The 16835-nt window shown below is 34.5% G+C and overlaps 2 protein-coding genes across 5 annotated transcripts; one reads left to right on the top strand and one right to left on the bottom strand.

Annotated features, from left to right (window-relative positions):
- The first annotated feature begins 3063 nt into the window (after window positions 1-3063).
- LOC107025309 (vesicle-associated protein 1-2-like) lies at window positions 3064-9929 on the top strand. Its single transcript, XM_015226126.2, has 10 exons — window positions 3064-3378; window positions 3702-3800; window positions 4305-4375; window positions 4458-4539; window positions 6357-6472; window positions 6547-6726; window positions 6820-6915; window positions 7385-7549; window positions 9001-9078; window positions 9490-9929. The coding sequence occupies exons 2-10, from the start codon at window positions 3752-3754 to the stop codon at window positions 9601-9603; spliced, it is 951 nt and encodes a 316-aa protein (XP_015081612.1). The 5' UTR covers window positions 3064-3378; window positions 3702-3751; the 3' UTR covers window positions 9604-9929.
- Window positions 9930-10614: 685 nt separating this feature from the next.
- LOC107007925 (sodium/hydrogen exchanger 2) lies at window positions 10615-16710 on the bottom strand. Of its 4 annotated transcripts, XR_003578289.1 has the most exons (17): window positions 16400-16661; window positions 15841-15874; window positions 15362-15629; window positions 15063-15181; window positions 14846-14943; window positions 14055-14114; window positions 13913-13959; window positions 13637-13831; window positions 13466-13512; window positions 12748-12814; window positions 12563-12663; window positions 12151-12252; window positions 11833-11971; window positions 11695-11757; window positions 11484-11567; window positions 10962-11377; window positions 10615-10881 (listed from the first exon to the last, which is right to left on the bottom strand). XR_003578289.1 is itself a non-coding variant. In XM_015206776.2 (16 exons), the coding sequence occupies exons 3-16, from the start codon at window positions 15533-15535 to the stop codon at window positions 11063-11065; spliced, it is 1611 nt and encodes a 536-aa protein (XP_015062262.1). In that variant the 5' UTR covers window positions 15536-15626; window positions 15841-15874; window positions 16400-16710; the 3' UTR covers window positions 10615-11062. The 4 variants fall into 4 exon arrangements, 3 of the variants coding, with proteins under 3 accessions (XP_015062262.1, XP_015062261.1, XP_027772773.1); XM_015206776.2 differs by having other exon boundaries at window positions 10615-11377; window positions 15362-15626; window positions 16400-16710; XM_015206775.2 differs by having other exon boundaries at window positions 10615-11377; window positions 16400-16709.
- Window positions 16711-16835: the final 125 nt, after the last annotated feature.

Raw genomic sequence — 16835 nt, 5'->3', positions numbered from 1 at the left:
ACAAATCAATCTTTTCAACAACTGGCCTCATTATCATCCATTTAACCAAATTTGTTAATATTCCTCGTGAGTTAATTTCTCAATGGAGGAGTCTATTACGAGTAATCATTAATCACCATCTTTACAAGAAATATATATTCTCAATCAGTGTTTAAAAGAGGGCGTGAGGCGAGGCGTTTTATACCGTACGAGGCGAGGCATAACCCTCAGACATGGGGTGTAAGTCTCATGGATTTACGGAGTGTAATCTCATGTATATTCAATATTATAGTTTTATTACTAATAAAATAAGCAAAAGTAAACATTTCAATGATTTTACAAATAAAAATTTATAAATAACCTATAATATATAGAAATTATATTATGATGTTTATTTGAGATAAGGTACTATTAATCAATAAAGCAAAAAAAAAATCAAAAAAATAAATTAAAAACGCCCCCGCCTATGTTTTTACGCCCAGAACTTACGTTTTTATGCTCGAGGCGTACGCCTCAAATTTTAGAACTTACGCCCCGAAGCATTTTTTGTATGTCCGGCCCTGGGACTCGCCTCAAAAACGTTTTTGAAAACACTGTTAAATTTCAATTATTTCTCTACCTTTAATTAAAAATCTCGTGTGAGAATGAAGTTTCTACCAATAGAAAGAGAAATCACTAAGATCTATCTTGTATGACGTGAATTTGAATTAATTCAATTAAATTAGTAAATTTAGAATATAGTGTTAGATTAAAAAAAGACAGACAAAGACAAAACAAAATGAAGCATCTCAAGGTTTGGTGGCCCATACCCAATTAAACCCATATTGTTGAAAAAAGATAAGAGATAGAGGAAACTTGAAGAATCAATTCTGTTTGCATAATGTATGCAAAAGTTGGTAGTTTTTTTTCTAATTTCATTTGGCTAAAAATATATTCCCAACCTACTCCACTGATGATATTTCATTTTCATTATTGAATGTAAAGTAAAAGTTGCCCCACCTATATTTGTTGCATGTGTTTATACAAAACCACATTATTATTATTACTTACAAAGAGAGTAATTTAATTTGCATCTAAGTAGTTGGTGATCATTATGATCATGCACTGGCTTCTTTTTCTTTTCAATTTTTTTTTATTTTGATTAGTGAATCATATGGAAAGAAATTAAAATATGTTTTTCTTAATCTTTAATTTAATGGAGTGAATAATTAAACATTGCTTTAAAATATCTACCTTCTTTTTTAAAATAAAGTTGTTCAAATTAAATGATTGAGTCACATTGAAGGGAAAAAAACGGTTGGAGATACTACTTTTTTTTTATAAATAAAAATAATCTAACACAAATTCCTTTCTACATACACACATGATAAGGGGGTTTATGGGGACAATCAAGCCACTATTTATGATCTGATTTGAAATATACGAGTGTCGGACATCAAATGAGAAATTAAAAAAATTCATAAGTACCATTTATAATTTTCATACTTCAATGGTTCTGCAAGAGCCAAGCTAGTTCTTTTAAATAAGAAGAAAATTGACTTATTTTGGAGTTCTTATTGTAAAAATATATGGAATAGATTTTTTTTATTTTTTTATTTTGCATGTATGTGTTCTTATCTGTATCTTTTACTTTGAACCAAATGAGTAAAATATGTGATCACTTTTAGGCAAACTTCAAACTTAGGAAAAGATCATATAATTAAGCTTTTTATGATATTTTTTTTCTTTTTGTGAAAAGTTAGAATAATTTTTGGTAGGAACATTTGGAATTTTTTTTGAAAGGAACTTGGTTGATAGAAGCACCATGACACAAAAAGTTCAACCTTTTATTAATTATTTGTTCATTTTTTAAAAGAAAAGTTTTCAATTTAAAAAGATATTGGTTAAAGAGACAAATGTTGAAAGGACATTCATCAAGAATGAACTATTGAAATACTACAAAAAATTTAAGTGGGACATAAAATTTAAATATAAAGTCATCAAATAATGAGAAAATAAAAAGATTCTTGCTTTATTTTTCTTTTATGTCGTTATTGGTATGCTTATGATGTTTATCAAAAAGGTCCTTTAACCTAAAAGCACATATAATTAATTTGAATAAGATTATACTTTTAAAATGACATCTAAAGTTTATGTAAAAAAAATATCCAACGTTATACAGCAAGAATGATGTTTATAATATTTAGCTTGATATATTTATTGAATATCATTTATTTTTATTTAAAGTAAATATTTTGGTAACTTTAAACGTACATTATCAATTTTATTTTAGATAATTATGTTGTTTTAGATTATAGAATAAATAAGACACTTAGTCAATATGATTGATAAGTGATACTAACATTTTTCAAAAATATATTTTGAATTTGAGTCACAATTATTCGTTTGTTGAATGTGACATTTCTTATTCTTTAAAAACACGAAAGTCACGATTGTTTGCTTGTGATATTGGAGTTTAAGGCTGGTATATGGATAGGTTAAATTGAATTTAGGTCGATCAAAATAAATTAACAAATTTATTTAAAAGTTATTTAGATTGAAAATTTGAATTACGATAGACCTTAATTTATCTCCCAACTATAATCAATTTAATATTTTAGTTTGTTTCTTATGATTAATGAAATTACTTAACAATTTTTTTTAATTATGGATGCAAATAATATTTAAAAAAAAAATATGTAATTTTGTTTGGTCAGATTAAATTATATGTTTGTTCAAGTTTTAAATATGTGATATAGACGAATTATATCGATTAAGACAGAGAAAAATAGACAAATTATTTTTGGACAAAATTAAGACAATATGATGGATCACATTTTTTCATTAGGTAATTCTTTTATCACTTCTATCCAAGTAATCATATATTATATATAAATCAATTGTAATTATAATATAAATACAAAATATCTAAAGTAATTTTGGAAGGAGGTTATTAAATAAAATATGATTCATTTATAGTTTACAAAAGACATGATCATAGAATAAAAATACCAAAATGAAGAATTATAATTGAATGTTATGTAGTTGATCAATTTTAAATTCTCGACGACTATAAAATTAGGTTGATTATATTATGTTTAATTGTTTCGATAGCCCCAGTTCGGACCCTTTCGGTGAACCCTTTTACGCAATTCACAGTTCCCCCCTCAACTCTCTCTCTGTTTCTGATCACCGAACAACCAAAAATTCTCTCTCTCTCCTCTTCCTATCCTAGGGTTCATCGATTTATCTATGCATACAATGCACGTTGCTTTCTCTCTCTCTGCATCATTTGTTCTTCTCTAAGAAAGATAGAGAGAGAGAGGTGATACCATTGATCAGAGGAGGTCCCAAAAGTAACGTTATATTCAATTCCAAGATTGATTCCTCTTTCATTATCATCATTCATTGGAAGCTCCGGTGAGTTCTCTCTCCCTCAATTACGATTTCTAAAACGTTGTCGTTTCTTCTGTAGACGCTGAAATCATGAGCCTGATGGGAAACTCCGGATCAAATCGCCGGATCAATTTTATTATTATTTTTTTATGTATTGGATTTGATGCGTGTCAAAATCAAATTTTCATTTTCCTTACTGGCATGCATATATTTTTATGAGATTCTTACGCGGACATACAATAGTTGTATTAGGTATCTTTTTGTTCTTTGTTACTTTTACGTTGCGTGTATTTTTGTTGATTTAAATATGGATGTTTTTTGCTATTTTGATTTCTTTTTGCTTGCAGGAGGTGATATCTGTTACTTTGGATTGAATTTTAAGATAAACAAAATAGCCATGTATTCCGACCTGGTGGAAATTGCACCAAGGGAACTCAAGTTCATATGTAAGCTTTTTCCCATATTCCAGTTACTGCTGCTTACTTGTGTAGTTTAGTTTAAAAAAATAAATAAATAACACTTGCTATGAGCTGTGCAATCATACTACAACTTGATCAGACTGAAGGATTGGTATGGATAAGAGACAGATTTAATTATTCTAATAAGAGCTTTTGTTAATGAGGTGGAGCCTTTTGGTTCGATTTACACTTGTTATGTTAAGGGTGTGATTAAATATACACTCATAAGTCATAATAGCTAATACTTAACCTCTGACACCATATAATTTCCGGCGAAGGGTGTGCACCAAACCACCCTTCGCCTAAGGTGGCCCCGCCCATGATGGTCTAGTGCTCATGTGCATCCACTTTTCATTGTTTTCATTTTAGTTTTTCTTTCTTTCTTTTTTTGTGTGTGGAGTGGGGAAAGGGGCGTGTTTATAATGAAAGTTTTGTTGTATAAATTTTGGGAAGGATGTTGTTGCTGAATTGGTGTTGGATTTTTCCTTGCAGTTGAACCCAAGAAGCAAAGCTCTTGCACTATTCGACTAATCAATAAGTCTCAAAATCATGTTGCTTTTAAGGTATGTATTTTTTGTTTTAGTTGAGTGCTTTTTTGGAATTATATGGAGGTTGATAAGTATCATGTTGGAATTATTTTAACAGGTCAAGACTACCAGTCCAAAGAAATATTGTGTTAGACCAAATACAGGAACTATTAAGCCAAGAGCATCCTGTGATTTTACAGGTAAGAATAATTCTTCGTGATGGCAGCATATGCACATCCATACCTGTGTTTTGAGTTAGATCTATGACAAATCATTAAATTTCTTGTAGTAGTAAATACAACTTAAGAATGTCGCATTATTCTTGGTACAAGTAGTAGTTCTGGTGCATTCTGTAATGGAGATTACCGACACTTCAGCATAGGTAAACCTTTTCAATGATCACTTGTCTGCATGATGGTCTGGAATGATAGTTAGTATTGCAAGAGGCAATTCATAAATTATTTTTGAATTATTTGTTTATGCTATCAAATGGATAGAGAATCCTAGTGTTCCTTTCATATGAAAGAGGAATTGACAGCTAGAATTGAATGTTCAGTGTTATGTACTAGGGTCATTTTGAAACGGTAAGGATGGATGCTAATATAAGCCTAAACTAAATAAGCTTTGGGAATTTACATGGAATTGATTTTAATGGAGGTGCTCTTCCTTTTCTTCACTAGAGAAAGCTCATGTACTACATAGAAAGAAATTACTAGATAGACTGAACATGAAAAATATAATAAGACGAATAACCAACCAATGCTGTGATACCCATGCCTTTTGTCTAGTTGTAAGAGCACAACATGTGATGTATGGGTAAGGTGCACATCACGGGTTCAAACCGACCAGTGTTCTGATCTCGGCGCTTGGGCTTTGTTCTAGCGGGTGCAACATTTGACGTATGTGGGTGAGGTGTACGTCATGGGTTGTGGAACCCTGCCTCAGACAATATCCTGGTATTTAAGTGACAAAGGGTAGACACGGATGGAAACCAGTTGTCTACTGAGTTTTGAACTGTGCACCAGTGGTCCTCGGGGATTTAGTTATTAGAAAAATCATTGTTTTGTATGGTTAAAGGCACACTTAAGGACTGAAATGCTCAGTGCTGTGAATCTTGGCATTTTGCATTGCTTGGGTAGCTTTCAGTGCAAGAACGAAGGCTAACTCATGTTCCTGAACAAAAACCAGCCAGCGAAACAGTCATTTTATATAAAAATGCAAAGCAAATTGAGTCAGAAGCAATTGCTTATTGGAATTTGACATTAACAGATGAAAAAAGAGAAAAAAAGAGAGGACATAATTGGGTTATCGGAGTATTAGAATTCTTCTCCAGATATGCTTCAGTTCTCTTTATACTTCTTCCCTTGGTTGCTGCTCTTCTATCTTTCTTTGGTTTTGGGGATTCACTTCTTTTTTATTTGTGAGTAATGTTAATTGTAATCTGATGTTATAAGCCCATATTGTTATGTGTTTTTCTACTGATTTAAAAAATATGTGCTTTAGTTCAAAGGAGCATGCACTTATCTCTTCTTGTTTGAAGCTCCTAGGTGTTGTTGCTTTCTTGCTCAACATGGATTTTGATTGATTGAATGTCTTTGAGACTCTATTCAGTTTCTTGTTTTAACAATTTCAATCACGGTATGAGTTATGTAATGTTATTTGCTAGTATTTGGGACACTCCCTTATCTTGTATATCATGTTGTTTGCTAATTTAATGAATGTGTGAACAGAATATCCGGAACGGAGTAGCCTCTCTGTTCAATTTTAATTCAACCCGTAACTCATGTTGTACCTGCTTTGATTGTCCATCTCTAATACTGACTGTTGTGCTGCAAAAGGAATTCCTGTTTGAGAGATGATATACAATATATATTACAGATATCGTGATGCATCAGTTCTCCGTAGTGGAGAAAACTTTATTACAAATAATCCTCTGACTGAATATACTGTTCCTGTTAGCAATAATGATTAATTGATCATAGGCAATATATAGGGGTTTGAACATTTTTTTATGCAGTGACCATGCAGGCACAAAAGGCACCTCCTCCTGATATGGCATGCAAGGATAAGTTCTTAGTTCAATGCACAGTTGTGGCAGAAGAGACTGTTGAGGAGGATATTACATCAGCCATGGTATATTCTTAGTGGATTATATGATTTCTCAAAGGGTATTCCTCTTACACCATTTCTGACTGCTTTAACTGTAGTTTTCGAAAGATGATGGCAAATATGTTCAAGAAAATAAGATGAGAGTGGTTCTTGTCAGTCCACCTGGTTCGCCTATTTTATCACCAATCAATGTAGGACACAGTGATCTTCCAAGTAACATAGATTCACCGCGAGAAGATCAAGTACATGGTAATGAAAATATCAGTTCGCATCAAGAAGTAAGTAATCTTCTTCGGAAACCAGAATTTGTTGACCATGTGGTTTGATATGGTAATAATGCCAACAAGCTAAATATTGGTAAATCTTTTCAGGGAGATGTCAATGGAGTACATAACCACAATGGAAGATACGAAGAAGCATTGACCAGAGATCAAGTAAACCCCCTCAATCAAAATACACAGAAGGAAGTAAGTTATTCATCTAAACCAAAATTTAATGACTGGTATAAATGGAAAAAACATGGAGTAATGCTAAGTGTGTTCAGGAGATGTCAGTGGGGTTCGGTTGTAAAAATGCAGCCAAGTAGCATGATTGTAGAGGCTCTGAACCATATGAAAGATATGGAAAATAAAAGGAGAAAATTTTTCTTGAATTAGTTGTTCAACAACATAGGAAGGCTCCTTGCATAGAAGTTCAAAACAAGTTTAGACTGCATAAAATAAGGAAAGTTATCATATAAGGATTTTTTTTCTATATTATTGACCTAAACACAGAAAAAATTCTAGAACATACTATACTAGCATATAACTAAATAAGTCCTCAGTAATTTGCTTGATAAGTTTATACTGATTGTGTTTTCCAGTGTTTTGCTCTATGTTATGTACATTGAGTTAGCTTTTTGGTGTATTTTATCTATCTGTTGATACACTTGTCCAGCTGGATGAGAATGTAAAGGAGTTTAGAAAGGAAAATACTGACATGCAAATGGGGGGAAAGCATGCACAATTGGAGACGAGGAAGCATGATGAAGAGATGAACTTAGTCAAGGATGTCACAAGCATGAAGTCAAAAATAACTGAACTTGAACGAAAATTAAGTGAGGTTAGATTTTTTTACCTTCTCTTCTCTTCTCATTTTATTTCAACAGTCTGGAACAACTTTTGTTCTGTCATTTCAAAAACAATATGTAGTCAGTGCCCTTGGTGGCCATCAATCAAGCCAGGGATGAAAGACTTGTACAAAATATGCTGGCCACTTCTTTATGTCAGAGTATGGTCTAATTTCTTGTGATCTGCATAAATAGCTAGCAGCAAAAGCAGTTTACACTGAACTTTTTAACGGTTCCCTGGATTTGTCAGACCTGGACACATCAGATATCAGTCAGCAGTATTAGTGACTAATGTCTGCTGCTCAGAATTGTCTCTGGGTATTTTTTTAAAAAAGAACTCTTAAAATGCACTATCAACTATATGTCTATTAGGGTTAGGGTCGGTGTTATCAAAAGCATAAAACGCAAAAGAACTTTTAAGGTCCGTCGAGGCTTTAAGCACAAAACACAAATGAAGCGTAGACTTCAATGAAAAAGGGCAAGGCAGAATAAATATGTACATATATATATATATATATATATATATATATGTTTAGTCCAAGACTCATAATTCTAAGCATGAATGACAAGTATATGAAGAAAGAGATTGAAAGAAGACTATGATAAAAGTGAAATATCACAGTGTCGCCTCTTAGTCTCATTGGCGAAAAAGTATGCCTTAGATCCTTGATAAAAAGACTGAAGTGCACATTAAGCGACATGAAGCGCTTAACATGGTTTGAGCTTCTGTTCAGGGCTTAAGCCCGCACCACCTTTTACAACATTGTAGCGGAGTAAAGTGGATCCCAATTCATCAGCATTGAACGAGTATATCTTCCGACTTGGATTTGACTTCCGTAATCGAAGTCTCTGTTCAATGTTAGTGCACTTGATCTAGCAATGTTGAATCAATTCTTTTAGTTGTTACAGCTGCCTGCAAGTACAGAAGGGTGGTTTCTTCCTAGCAGAATCTTGGTAATACGCTGCTCAAATATGTCGTAGCACTGTCTTCTTTTTTGATGTCCCGTACATGATAAGGTTCAGAGTAGTTGGTTGAGGATATTTGGCAAGTACATAGTAAGATCAGACTTAGTGAATTTAATTCAGGCGTTCTGTTATTTAACTGTGCGTCTTCTTTATCATATTTTAGTCTGTACTAGTTTTGGCATCTATTGGTCAAGGTGGTCGCTTGATGAAAATTCAGAGTAGTCTAGTTTGTACCACAGTTTGCTGATTTGTCTAGTCATTTTGATGAACTCGATGCCAAAAGGATAAAAAGTGGAAACTAAATCAACCTCGACCCTTCTTGCTGAAGATTTTTCGAGTCTTCTGGAACACTTCATAGAGTTTGATATTTCTCTCCCGTGGATCTAAGCTTTTGTTCAAACATGAGTCAATTAGGTTTAGTGCCTGTAATTGGTTTGGATAAATGCTCTGTTTCTCACCCTTCCTTACCCTCTTGCAGGCCAAAGACACCATCTCAAAGCTAACAGAGGAGAGGAAATCTACCGCTCAAGAAAGAGAGAGCTTACAAAGAGAACTGGTATTTTCATTGATTCCTATATGGTTTAAACAAGATTTTCTTAATATTATTAATTTAAGATCACGACATTAGTAGAAGTCCTCAAAAGATTGGGATGCTATTAACCAAGTCTCTATTCGGATAATTATAAGCCAGAATGTTGTGTCTGTTCTGAGTCCATGTTAGTCTAGCTTTATCTCAAGCAAATTGTGTCCTTGCCTTGACAAGTCGGATCCATTTAAGTCTTACAAAATGTGCATCTGTGAAAATGAGGGATTTAGAAATTGTGTTTTAGTCCGTTACCCTAAATTTTACCTGATGAAGTCTCTTTCAGTCGTGGCGCTCCTGTGGCAGATTTTGTTCTTTATAAAAAGTGTCCTTAATTAACCCACCCTTCTTTCGTGTTCTTTTTCTGGTGTTATGATATTGCAGGTCATGTTGACAAGTAAGAAAGGCGGAAGAAAAGTGCGGGTTGGATTTCCGCTCCTCTATGTGGTTACTGTAGCCTTTATTAGTATGGTGTTTGGCTACCTTTTGCATTACTGATCGAAGCATTTAATACACTGCTGCGACTGAAAGGTTATTATGTCTTATCTTGATAGACAAATTTTCCTTCACAAAGCCCCTATCTGTTCTATCTAACGCTGAGGATCAGATATGTTGTTGTATTGACTAGTAGAGTATATCAAGTGTTGTAAATGCCGCTTTTAGATGGAATAAAGTGTAATAATCTCCGTCTACTACCTAAGCTTGCATCGTCCCAGCAGGTAGAGGAGTTGGAGTATCTTTTTGCTGAAAGTGTTAATTATATTGATGGTTAACATTTTATGTTCAATATTTTTTCAACGGATGTGAACAGTAGTTGGCGATTATTGTGAATGCCAAAGAGTGTTAAGTATGTCGAAGATACTTTAATTTTCTCAGGAAAGATCATATAGGGTCGCTCTATCAAGGAAATATTTTCTTGGTACCTGTCTAATATTAGTTATCTCATGGCGGACTAGTCCTTTTATTATGATTTCTGAGAACTAATAAAATGCAAGTATGTAGGTACTCACAATCACTTAAGAGAGCAAATACNTGTTCAATATTTTTTCAACGGATGTGAACAGTAGTTGGCGATTATTGTGAATGCCAAAGAGTGCTAAGTATGTCGAAGATACTTTAATTTTCTCAGGAAAGATCATATAGGGTCGCTCTATCAAGGAAATATTTTCTTGGTACCTGTCTAATATTAGTTATCTCATGGCGGACTAGTCCTTTTATTATGATTTCTGAGAACTAATGAAATGCAAGTATGTAGGTACTCACAATCACTCCTTGGTGAATAATTTGTGAAGAGATACGATCGGAAAGTGATCATTCGAATTGTAACATGAGATAGACGTACATTGTCATTGAAATTTCAAGATATAGTATGTTTCGTCCTCTAATATCGAAGTGACTTATCTAGACGAAACAAACAATTAGATTCTGGTAGGTCATGATGTGTCGTTGAGGCAAATTATCAGAAAGAATGGAAGTATCAATCTCATGTCGATACTATGGAAATGAAAATGACTTTTGGAGAAGCTACCTTCTGCTCTCTGACAATTATTTCTTTCTCAAGTTCATAAAACTTTACAAATGGGATATATAATACCACACGAAACTGCACCACGCAAAAAGAAGATGGCAACATCTAAGCAGCCAAAATTTACAATAAGTTTGAATAGAGATATTGCCATCTGGGACAGCATTTTCAGGATTAACTTACATACTCGCCGTTGTCAGCCAGAGCTTCACCATTTCTTAAAATCCACCACTGCAAACGAGGGGATTTTGCTGAATTTTATGAAACATTTTATCAGTTTTAGAGTTTGCTAAAGCAATGTAAATGACAGCAGGACCAAATGGTCAAGGACCTGGGTGAAGCTGTCAGCAATTGTGTACACAGAATCTTTAGGATCCACTGGACGTCCCTTGGCGACTTTCTTTTACATCAATTTCATTTTTCTAGTGCACATCATGGACTGTGTTCCGTTGGAGAACGAGGAGCAGGAGGAGCAAATCCCCGACCACCAAACATAGGGCGCATGAATGCATCGTCAAACTTGCGCCAGTACCGATGCACTTTATGACTTGGTGCGGTAAGTAGCATCCTCAAACTTGGTGGGTGAGGAAGATCTGGGACATTTAAATCACCTTCAGAGTCCTCTCGACTGCCTAGGAGTGGGGCTGTTAGAGACTTAGGAGTATTTGCACCTGATGACACTGTACTCAATTGCCTCTGTGGTGGCAGCAGGAGACTTATAAGGGGTTTTGTCATTAGACCAAATACCTGGAAAAAAAAAATAGTTTACATATTCTGGATTTCACGCATGAATGGATGTACTAGCATGGTTCAACTGACAAAGAATATCAACGCAGAGACAAGAAGTATATACCATTGTGCTGAATAGAACAATGGTTATCGTGCTGGTAATCATTATTGCATTGTCCTGTAGTTGAGTGTGTCCCCCATGAGTGAACTGCATGACCAAATGATCAATGATTCATGACATAAAAAAATACAAGGATGTGAAAATAAGTGTCATGAAGGGCTGATATTCCCACAATGTCAGCAGAACTGGCCTAGATTATGATTCGCACGTTTACCTTATTATATGCCAGTGCCATGGACACTGCGCCTCTCATCAAACCTGCCCACCATATTATCACCTACAAAACAAAAGTTAGTACTGATATCCATATGAGACTGGTAATAAGAGAGAATTTGATCAAGCCAGTGCTCACTTGCTGCCTAAAGGTAATTTTTTCTTCCGAGGATTTCTTCATTAAGTTGGATAAGTATGATAATGGAAAAACAAAGGCAGCTCTCCCCAGCAAGATTAGTCCCATCAGTATCGAACTCGCGGAAATTGATAATCCAGGCCTGCAAGAAATAAAAGAACCACCTGATAAAGACTACTGACTGTATGACAACAAATTAAAAGGGAGGAAGGTTCACCATGTAAGCATTAATACTCATCTCTCTCGTACTTCGCACATAAAGTTCTCCTTCCGCAATATCACTAACAATCATTTCAAAATGAAAAAGAAAAAAAGTGATACCTGTCACCAACAAATTTCCACTTCTCGATATCCAAAGCATCCATGCCCACATAGAGGAAGAGGAAAGTCTCTGCAAGAAATGACAGAGTTGCAAAAGTGTGCCTACAGAAACATAGCACAATAACGTTTAGTTGCAATATGTGCACATATGTCAGTTCTCTACCACAAGTGATAGCTGACATGCAGTCATTTATATAAATGATTATTTGCATAAGCTATATAAATGTGTGTCTATTTGTCAAAGCTAATCAGATCAGCTATTATTTTAGTTGTTGTAAGGCTTCGGCAGTTATGACCTAAATAACAGGTTGCAGATCGCAGATGAAATAATTTTGACAATAAATGCACAAAACTAGGGTGACCAGGCAGAATAAATTGGAAAACATCATGGCAGAAAAGTAGAAAATTGTACCTTGTAGTGACTCTTGAACTCTCGGTCACATTGTGCCAAGTGTAATGAGACATCACAATACCACAGAAAAATACGGTGAGAATCCCACTCAAATAGAATAGCTGCAAGCATGAACAATTACGTCACTAGTATCAGAAACATGCATATTGAATACAAGTGCCAATTTGCTAAAATGAAGATCTTACTTCGGCCAGCATGTATGATAAATAAGCCATGAGCATCATAAGGGCAACCTCACGATCTGTGGAGTGCCTGGAGACCGTAAAAGTAACTTGTCATTACTAGTATTGCAATAAGCAGAGGTACGGAAATAAGAAAAAGAATGGGTCAAGAAGTTTCTCCGTCAGGTTTGAGAGGAACTAAGCAAAGTTTCACTAGATAAGAAAGTGTAATGGAACATGAAAACTTTAATATGAAAAGCTTTTATATGAACCATGTTTACAGTTCTATCAAAAATATTCTGGCTCTCCCTAGCTTCTGAGAAACACAATCTCAAACAGCGGAAAGTCCCTATTAGTTTGCTATAAGTGACAAATAGATACATCTGCAAATGAGGCCAGAAATCTTAAATCTAACTAGAGCAAAATAATCAGGAAAATACATTTCCAACAGACCATAGGTGTAGAACTCACTATATAAAATAGGCATAACCTTTCAACTATAGTAGGGAATTTAGTTACTGATATAGAGTCAAGCGACATCCCAGAGAAAAGCATCATATCTGAACAGTCAAGCTTGCAAGAATACTACATTTATTAGTTACAAATAATGAAGTTCTTGTGACATTAAGGCAACTTCACTAATTAAGGACTGAATTCATTGTAATCAAAGCATATCTGCAACTCATTGCAGCAGGAAAACCCGAAATCTATGTTACCATAGACTCCTTAATAGAGGCATTACCTGCCAAAATACAGCTTCTTGATAATGTAAGCACTAAGAAGACCAGTCTGCAGTAAGAAGAAAATGTCAAATCGAGGGGGAAATCCAAACTAGAAGTCAATATCAAAGATTTAATGAATGATGCATCACGGACACATCATTTCCCACACACGCTCACAGAGTGAAGCTTACTCCTGCTCCCAGTAAAGTGCTAGCAAGGAACAGATAGAAGAAGTTGCCAAGGAAGCTGAGGGCTATACTGGGATTCAAGCTCGTAAGGTCAAAGTTTTGAATAGCATTGAAAAGCACCACCGATGTAGCATCATTTACAACTCCTTCTCCAAATACAAGACTGTAAAGGAGGGGTGTCTCATCCTGATGTAGGACCTGCAGCAGCAAAAGCTTGAACTTTAGGGCATTATATTGGGTCACTAGCATTGCTATATGATGAGGGCACTACTTCTGTACCTGCAATGTGCAGACGGAATCTGTGGCAGCAAATATTGCTCCAATTGCTAACAAGTGGAGAGAGAGACCAATAAGAGCGGTCAGCGGTAGATACACAAGCAATCAACAACAGAACAAACACAACAATGGTTTCAAAAAATACCAAGATAATCCCCAATATCTAGGAATTCAATGTCCAACTTCTTGAAAGTTTGAATGGCACCTTCACACAACAGAGAGAAAATATCAGAAAACACTAGTTAACAAAGGTTGCGAGAAACTAACACATACTACTGCATTGAAATTCAATTCCAAGATCAGGATAAACAGGGATGATTTCATTACCAAAAAAAAAGACATAGTAGCATGTCTGCGCCAGAAACTCTAGGTGAATGTACTAAAATGCTCAAAACTTCAGGTATCAAACACATCTACCCTAGTATAGAGAAGCTTTGCAACATTGCTTGATGGATAGAAGGTAAGCAAATTCGAGACATCTTGAAATAACCTCCTCCTTCCTTACCATCAGCGTAACATCTGGAATATAATCGTTTGTTCACTATCATTATCAAGGCCATGGACATGAAACATCATGCACGCAAATAGGCAGCTTGATATGTGGAAAAGCATATGAAAATCAATTAAGAAAAAATTATCTCGAGAAACAGACACATTGACTAGTGAACATGTTTTAGCAAGAAGAAGATCCACGAGAAATCAGTGAACTCATTACAGTTTCATCCATCACAATTTCATGACTCATATGGAAGATAACTTTGGGCCGGGTGTAATCTCTACTCTTTAAACCAAGTACCTTCAGTAGCTATGATAAACCACAACAAGCATCAATCTGTTGACTAGGTACCCCAGTTGCAGAATAATTCTCTGGAGGAGGACCTCTCTAACCAATAAAACATATGAGATTTTCCTATAAAAGAATGCATTCAATAATACCTAATGATATAATGGCACATGAGACCAGGGTACCAATGGCTCCGAACAGCATTATAGTCATGAAGTTCACGAAAAATTGCTTCTTTTTTACCTGAAACCTGTAAAAGAGGAAAGTAACATATGTAATAATAAAATTTTGTGGGATCAATACTAGCAGTCAAAATATGCAATGGACCACAAGAAAGAAAAGTAACAAGAGAAGATAATGATATTTTACCCTGCATTAAATATGATTGGAGGAAGTAGATATATGAAAAAGAGATCTTCACTGAAAACCAAAAGGTGTGAGCTCTTTCCACCACTTACAAGCAAGATAACCACTCCTGTACCCAAACCCTGCAATTATCAAACATACATGTAATGTAAGTGTTAGTAAGCAAATCAAAGAATGTAATCTATATAACCAGAAAACTGGAAATTTGAATCAAATTCAAATGCGACACCAGTCTGTAACTTCAATTTTATTTATGTTTACGCGATCTGCATTACATGTAGAATAAAAGGAGTGACACTCACAATTATGAGGGCAGTAATGGACTCATTAACCCAGCGGTTCTCCTCCAAGAGATGACCAATGATAATGCAAGCACAAAGGAGTGCCACAAAGAGGTTGATAGATGCAACAGAAGCATGATCTGAAGTACCCAAAGATCCCAGTTTTGGAAACAGAGGAGCCAGCACAGAAGCCATCTCTTTTGCCACTTTGTATTACAACAAAAGTTCACCAACTTTGTTTCAACTTCACCAAGTTTTCATTGCGATCGACTCCGGTCATGTCAATCTTCTGCATAACACGAAACAAAATATCCCACATAAATCGAAACCTAAGAAGCCAAGCAAAAAGTAACTTTGAACAAAAGGAGCAGAAGAGAATGATTTTCCATCAACTAGACTAATATAATTTAAAATTCTCTATTTTTAATCTCCCAGTTATTCCAATCTACTGAACACCCAAACAGAAAACAAGATAGTTTCTACAACATAAAGATTCTCACCAATGCAAACAAAAAAGCTTCCAGTGCCTTTCACCTATAATTACAAAAGAAAAAAAAATTGAAAAAACTTGTGTTAGAAACCAACTTAACAAAGAACAAAACATTCACATTTATGACAAGTCCCACAGTACAATTTCCAAAATTTGTCTGATTTTCTAAACAACCAAATATAAATTAAAAATAAAAATCAATTCTTTTCTACTGAATCAAGATTTTCACCCAAAAAAGTTAACTTTTCAATAGTTTTCTACTGTTCGTGTCCAAATTATTCATGGGGTATGATCATTTAAAATTCTAAACCCAATAACCTCCAAATACAAAAATTCCCTGCCCTACAATGAGGGGGAAAAGTTAAAGTACGTACCATTTTCCATGAAACTAAAGGGTTTTACAAAGATAAAAACGGAAAAACAGAATTNCAATGAGGGGGAAAAGTTAAAGTACGTACCATTTTCCATGAAACTAAAGGGTTTTACAAAGATTTTCCGAGAAAATTCATCAAAAAACGGAAAAACAGAAATTGAATACTCAGCTTTTTTTATTTTTCGTATATACTCACCAATACAATTGCATTCTGAAAGGCGCCGCAAAACAGAGCAGAAAAAATATTACAAATCCTCAAAACTTTCTGAAACCAGAAAAAGAAAAAGAAAAATGGAAGAGAAAAGTGCAAAAATAAAGTTCAAATATTTGTCTGCTTCGAGTTTTCGTCGTGAAATTGCTCCCAAAAATGGAGAAGAAGAAAAAAAAAAGCAGAGCAGAGAGAGAAAATGATTTTGAGGAGAAGCGCGAAATTTCTAGAAACATAAACAGAAAACTCCGGGAATAACGTGACTTCCTTTTCCGTTTTATTTTTTCTCTCTAATATAATTTTATTGTATTTTTGTTTCTTGATTATTAATTCATAATTTTAAAATTGGAAGCAAAATACGTTCATACTTTGTCGATGCTTGTCAAAATAATATTAAATATGATATATTATTAATACTGATATT

Source organism: Solanum pennellii, chromosome 1 (genome assembly GCF_001406875.1).
Source record: "Solanum pennellii chromosome 1, SPENNV200".
In the NCBI taxonomy this organism is placed as follows: domain Eukaryota; kingdom Viridiplantae; phylum Streptophyta; class Magnoliopsida; order Solanales; family Solanaceae; genus Solanum; species Solanum pennellii.
This window is presented reverse-complemented; position numbering and strand designations above follow the sequence as displayed.

What these genes read in the sequence shown, in the direction of transcription:
- LOC107025309 (XM_015226126.2), top strand. Translation starts at nt 3,752, where the DNA reads ATGTATTCCGACCTGGTGGAAATTGCACCAAGGGAACTCAAGTTCATA. An exon ending in AGCATCCTGTGATTTTACAG is followed by an intron (nt 4,540 to 6,356) that starts GTAAGAATAATT and finishes TTTTTTATGCAG; the next exon opens with TGACCATGCAGGCACAAAAG. An exon ending in ATATCAGTTCGCATCAAGAA is followed by an intron (nt 6,727 to 6,819) that starts GTAAGTAATCTT and finishes AAATCTTTTCAG; the next exon opens with GGAGATGTCAATGGAGTACA.
- LOC107007925 (XM_015206776.2), bottom strand. Translation starts at nt 15,535, where the DNA reads ATGGCTTCTGTGCTGGCTCCTCTGTTTCCAAAACTGGGATCTTTGGGT. An exon ending in CCAATCATATTTAATGCAGG is followed by an intron (nt 14,944 to 15,062) that starts GTAAAATATCAT and finishes CCTCTTTTACAG; the next exon opens with GTTTCAGGTAAAAAAGAAGC. An exon ending in AAATTACCTTTAGGCAGCAA is followed by an intron (nt 11,758 to 11,832) that starts GTGAGCACTGGC and finishes TTTGTTTTGTAG; the next exon opens with GTGATAATATGGTGGGCAGG.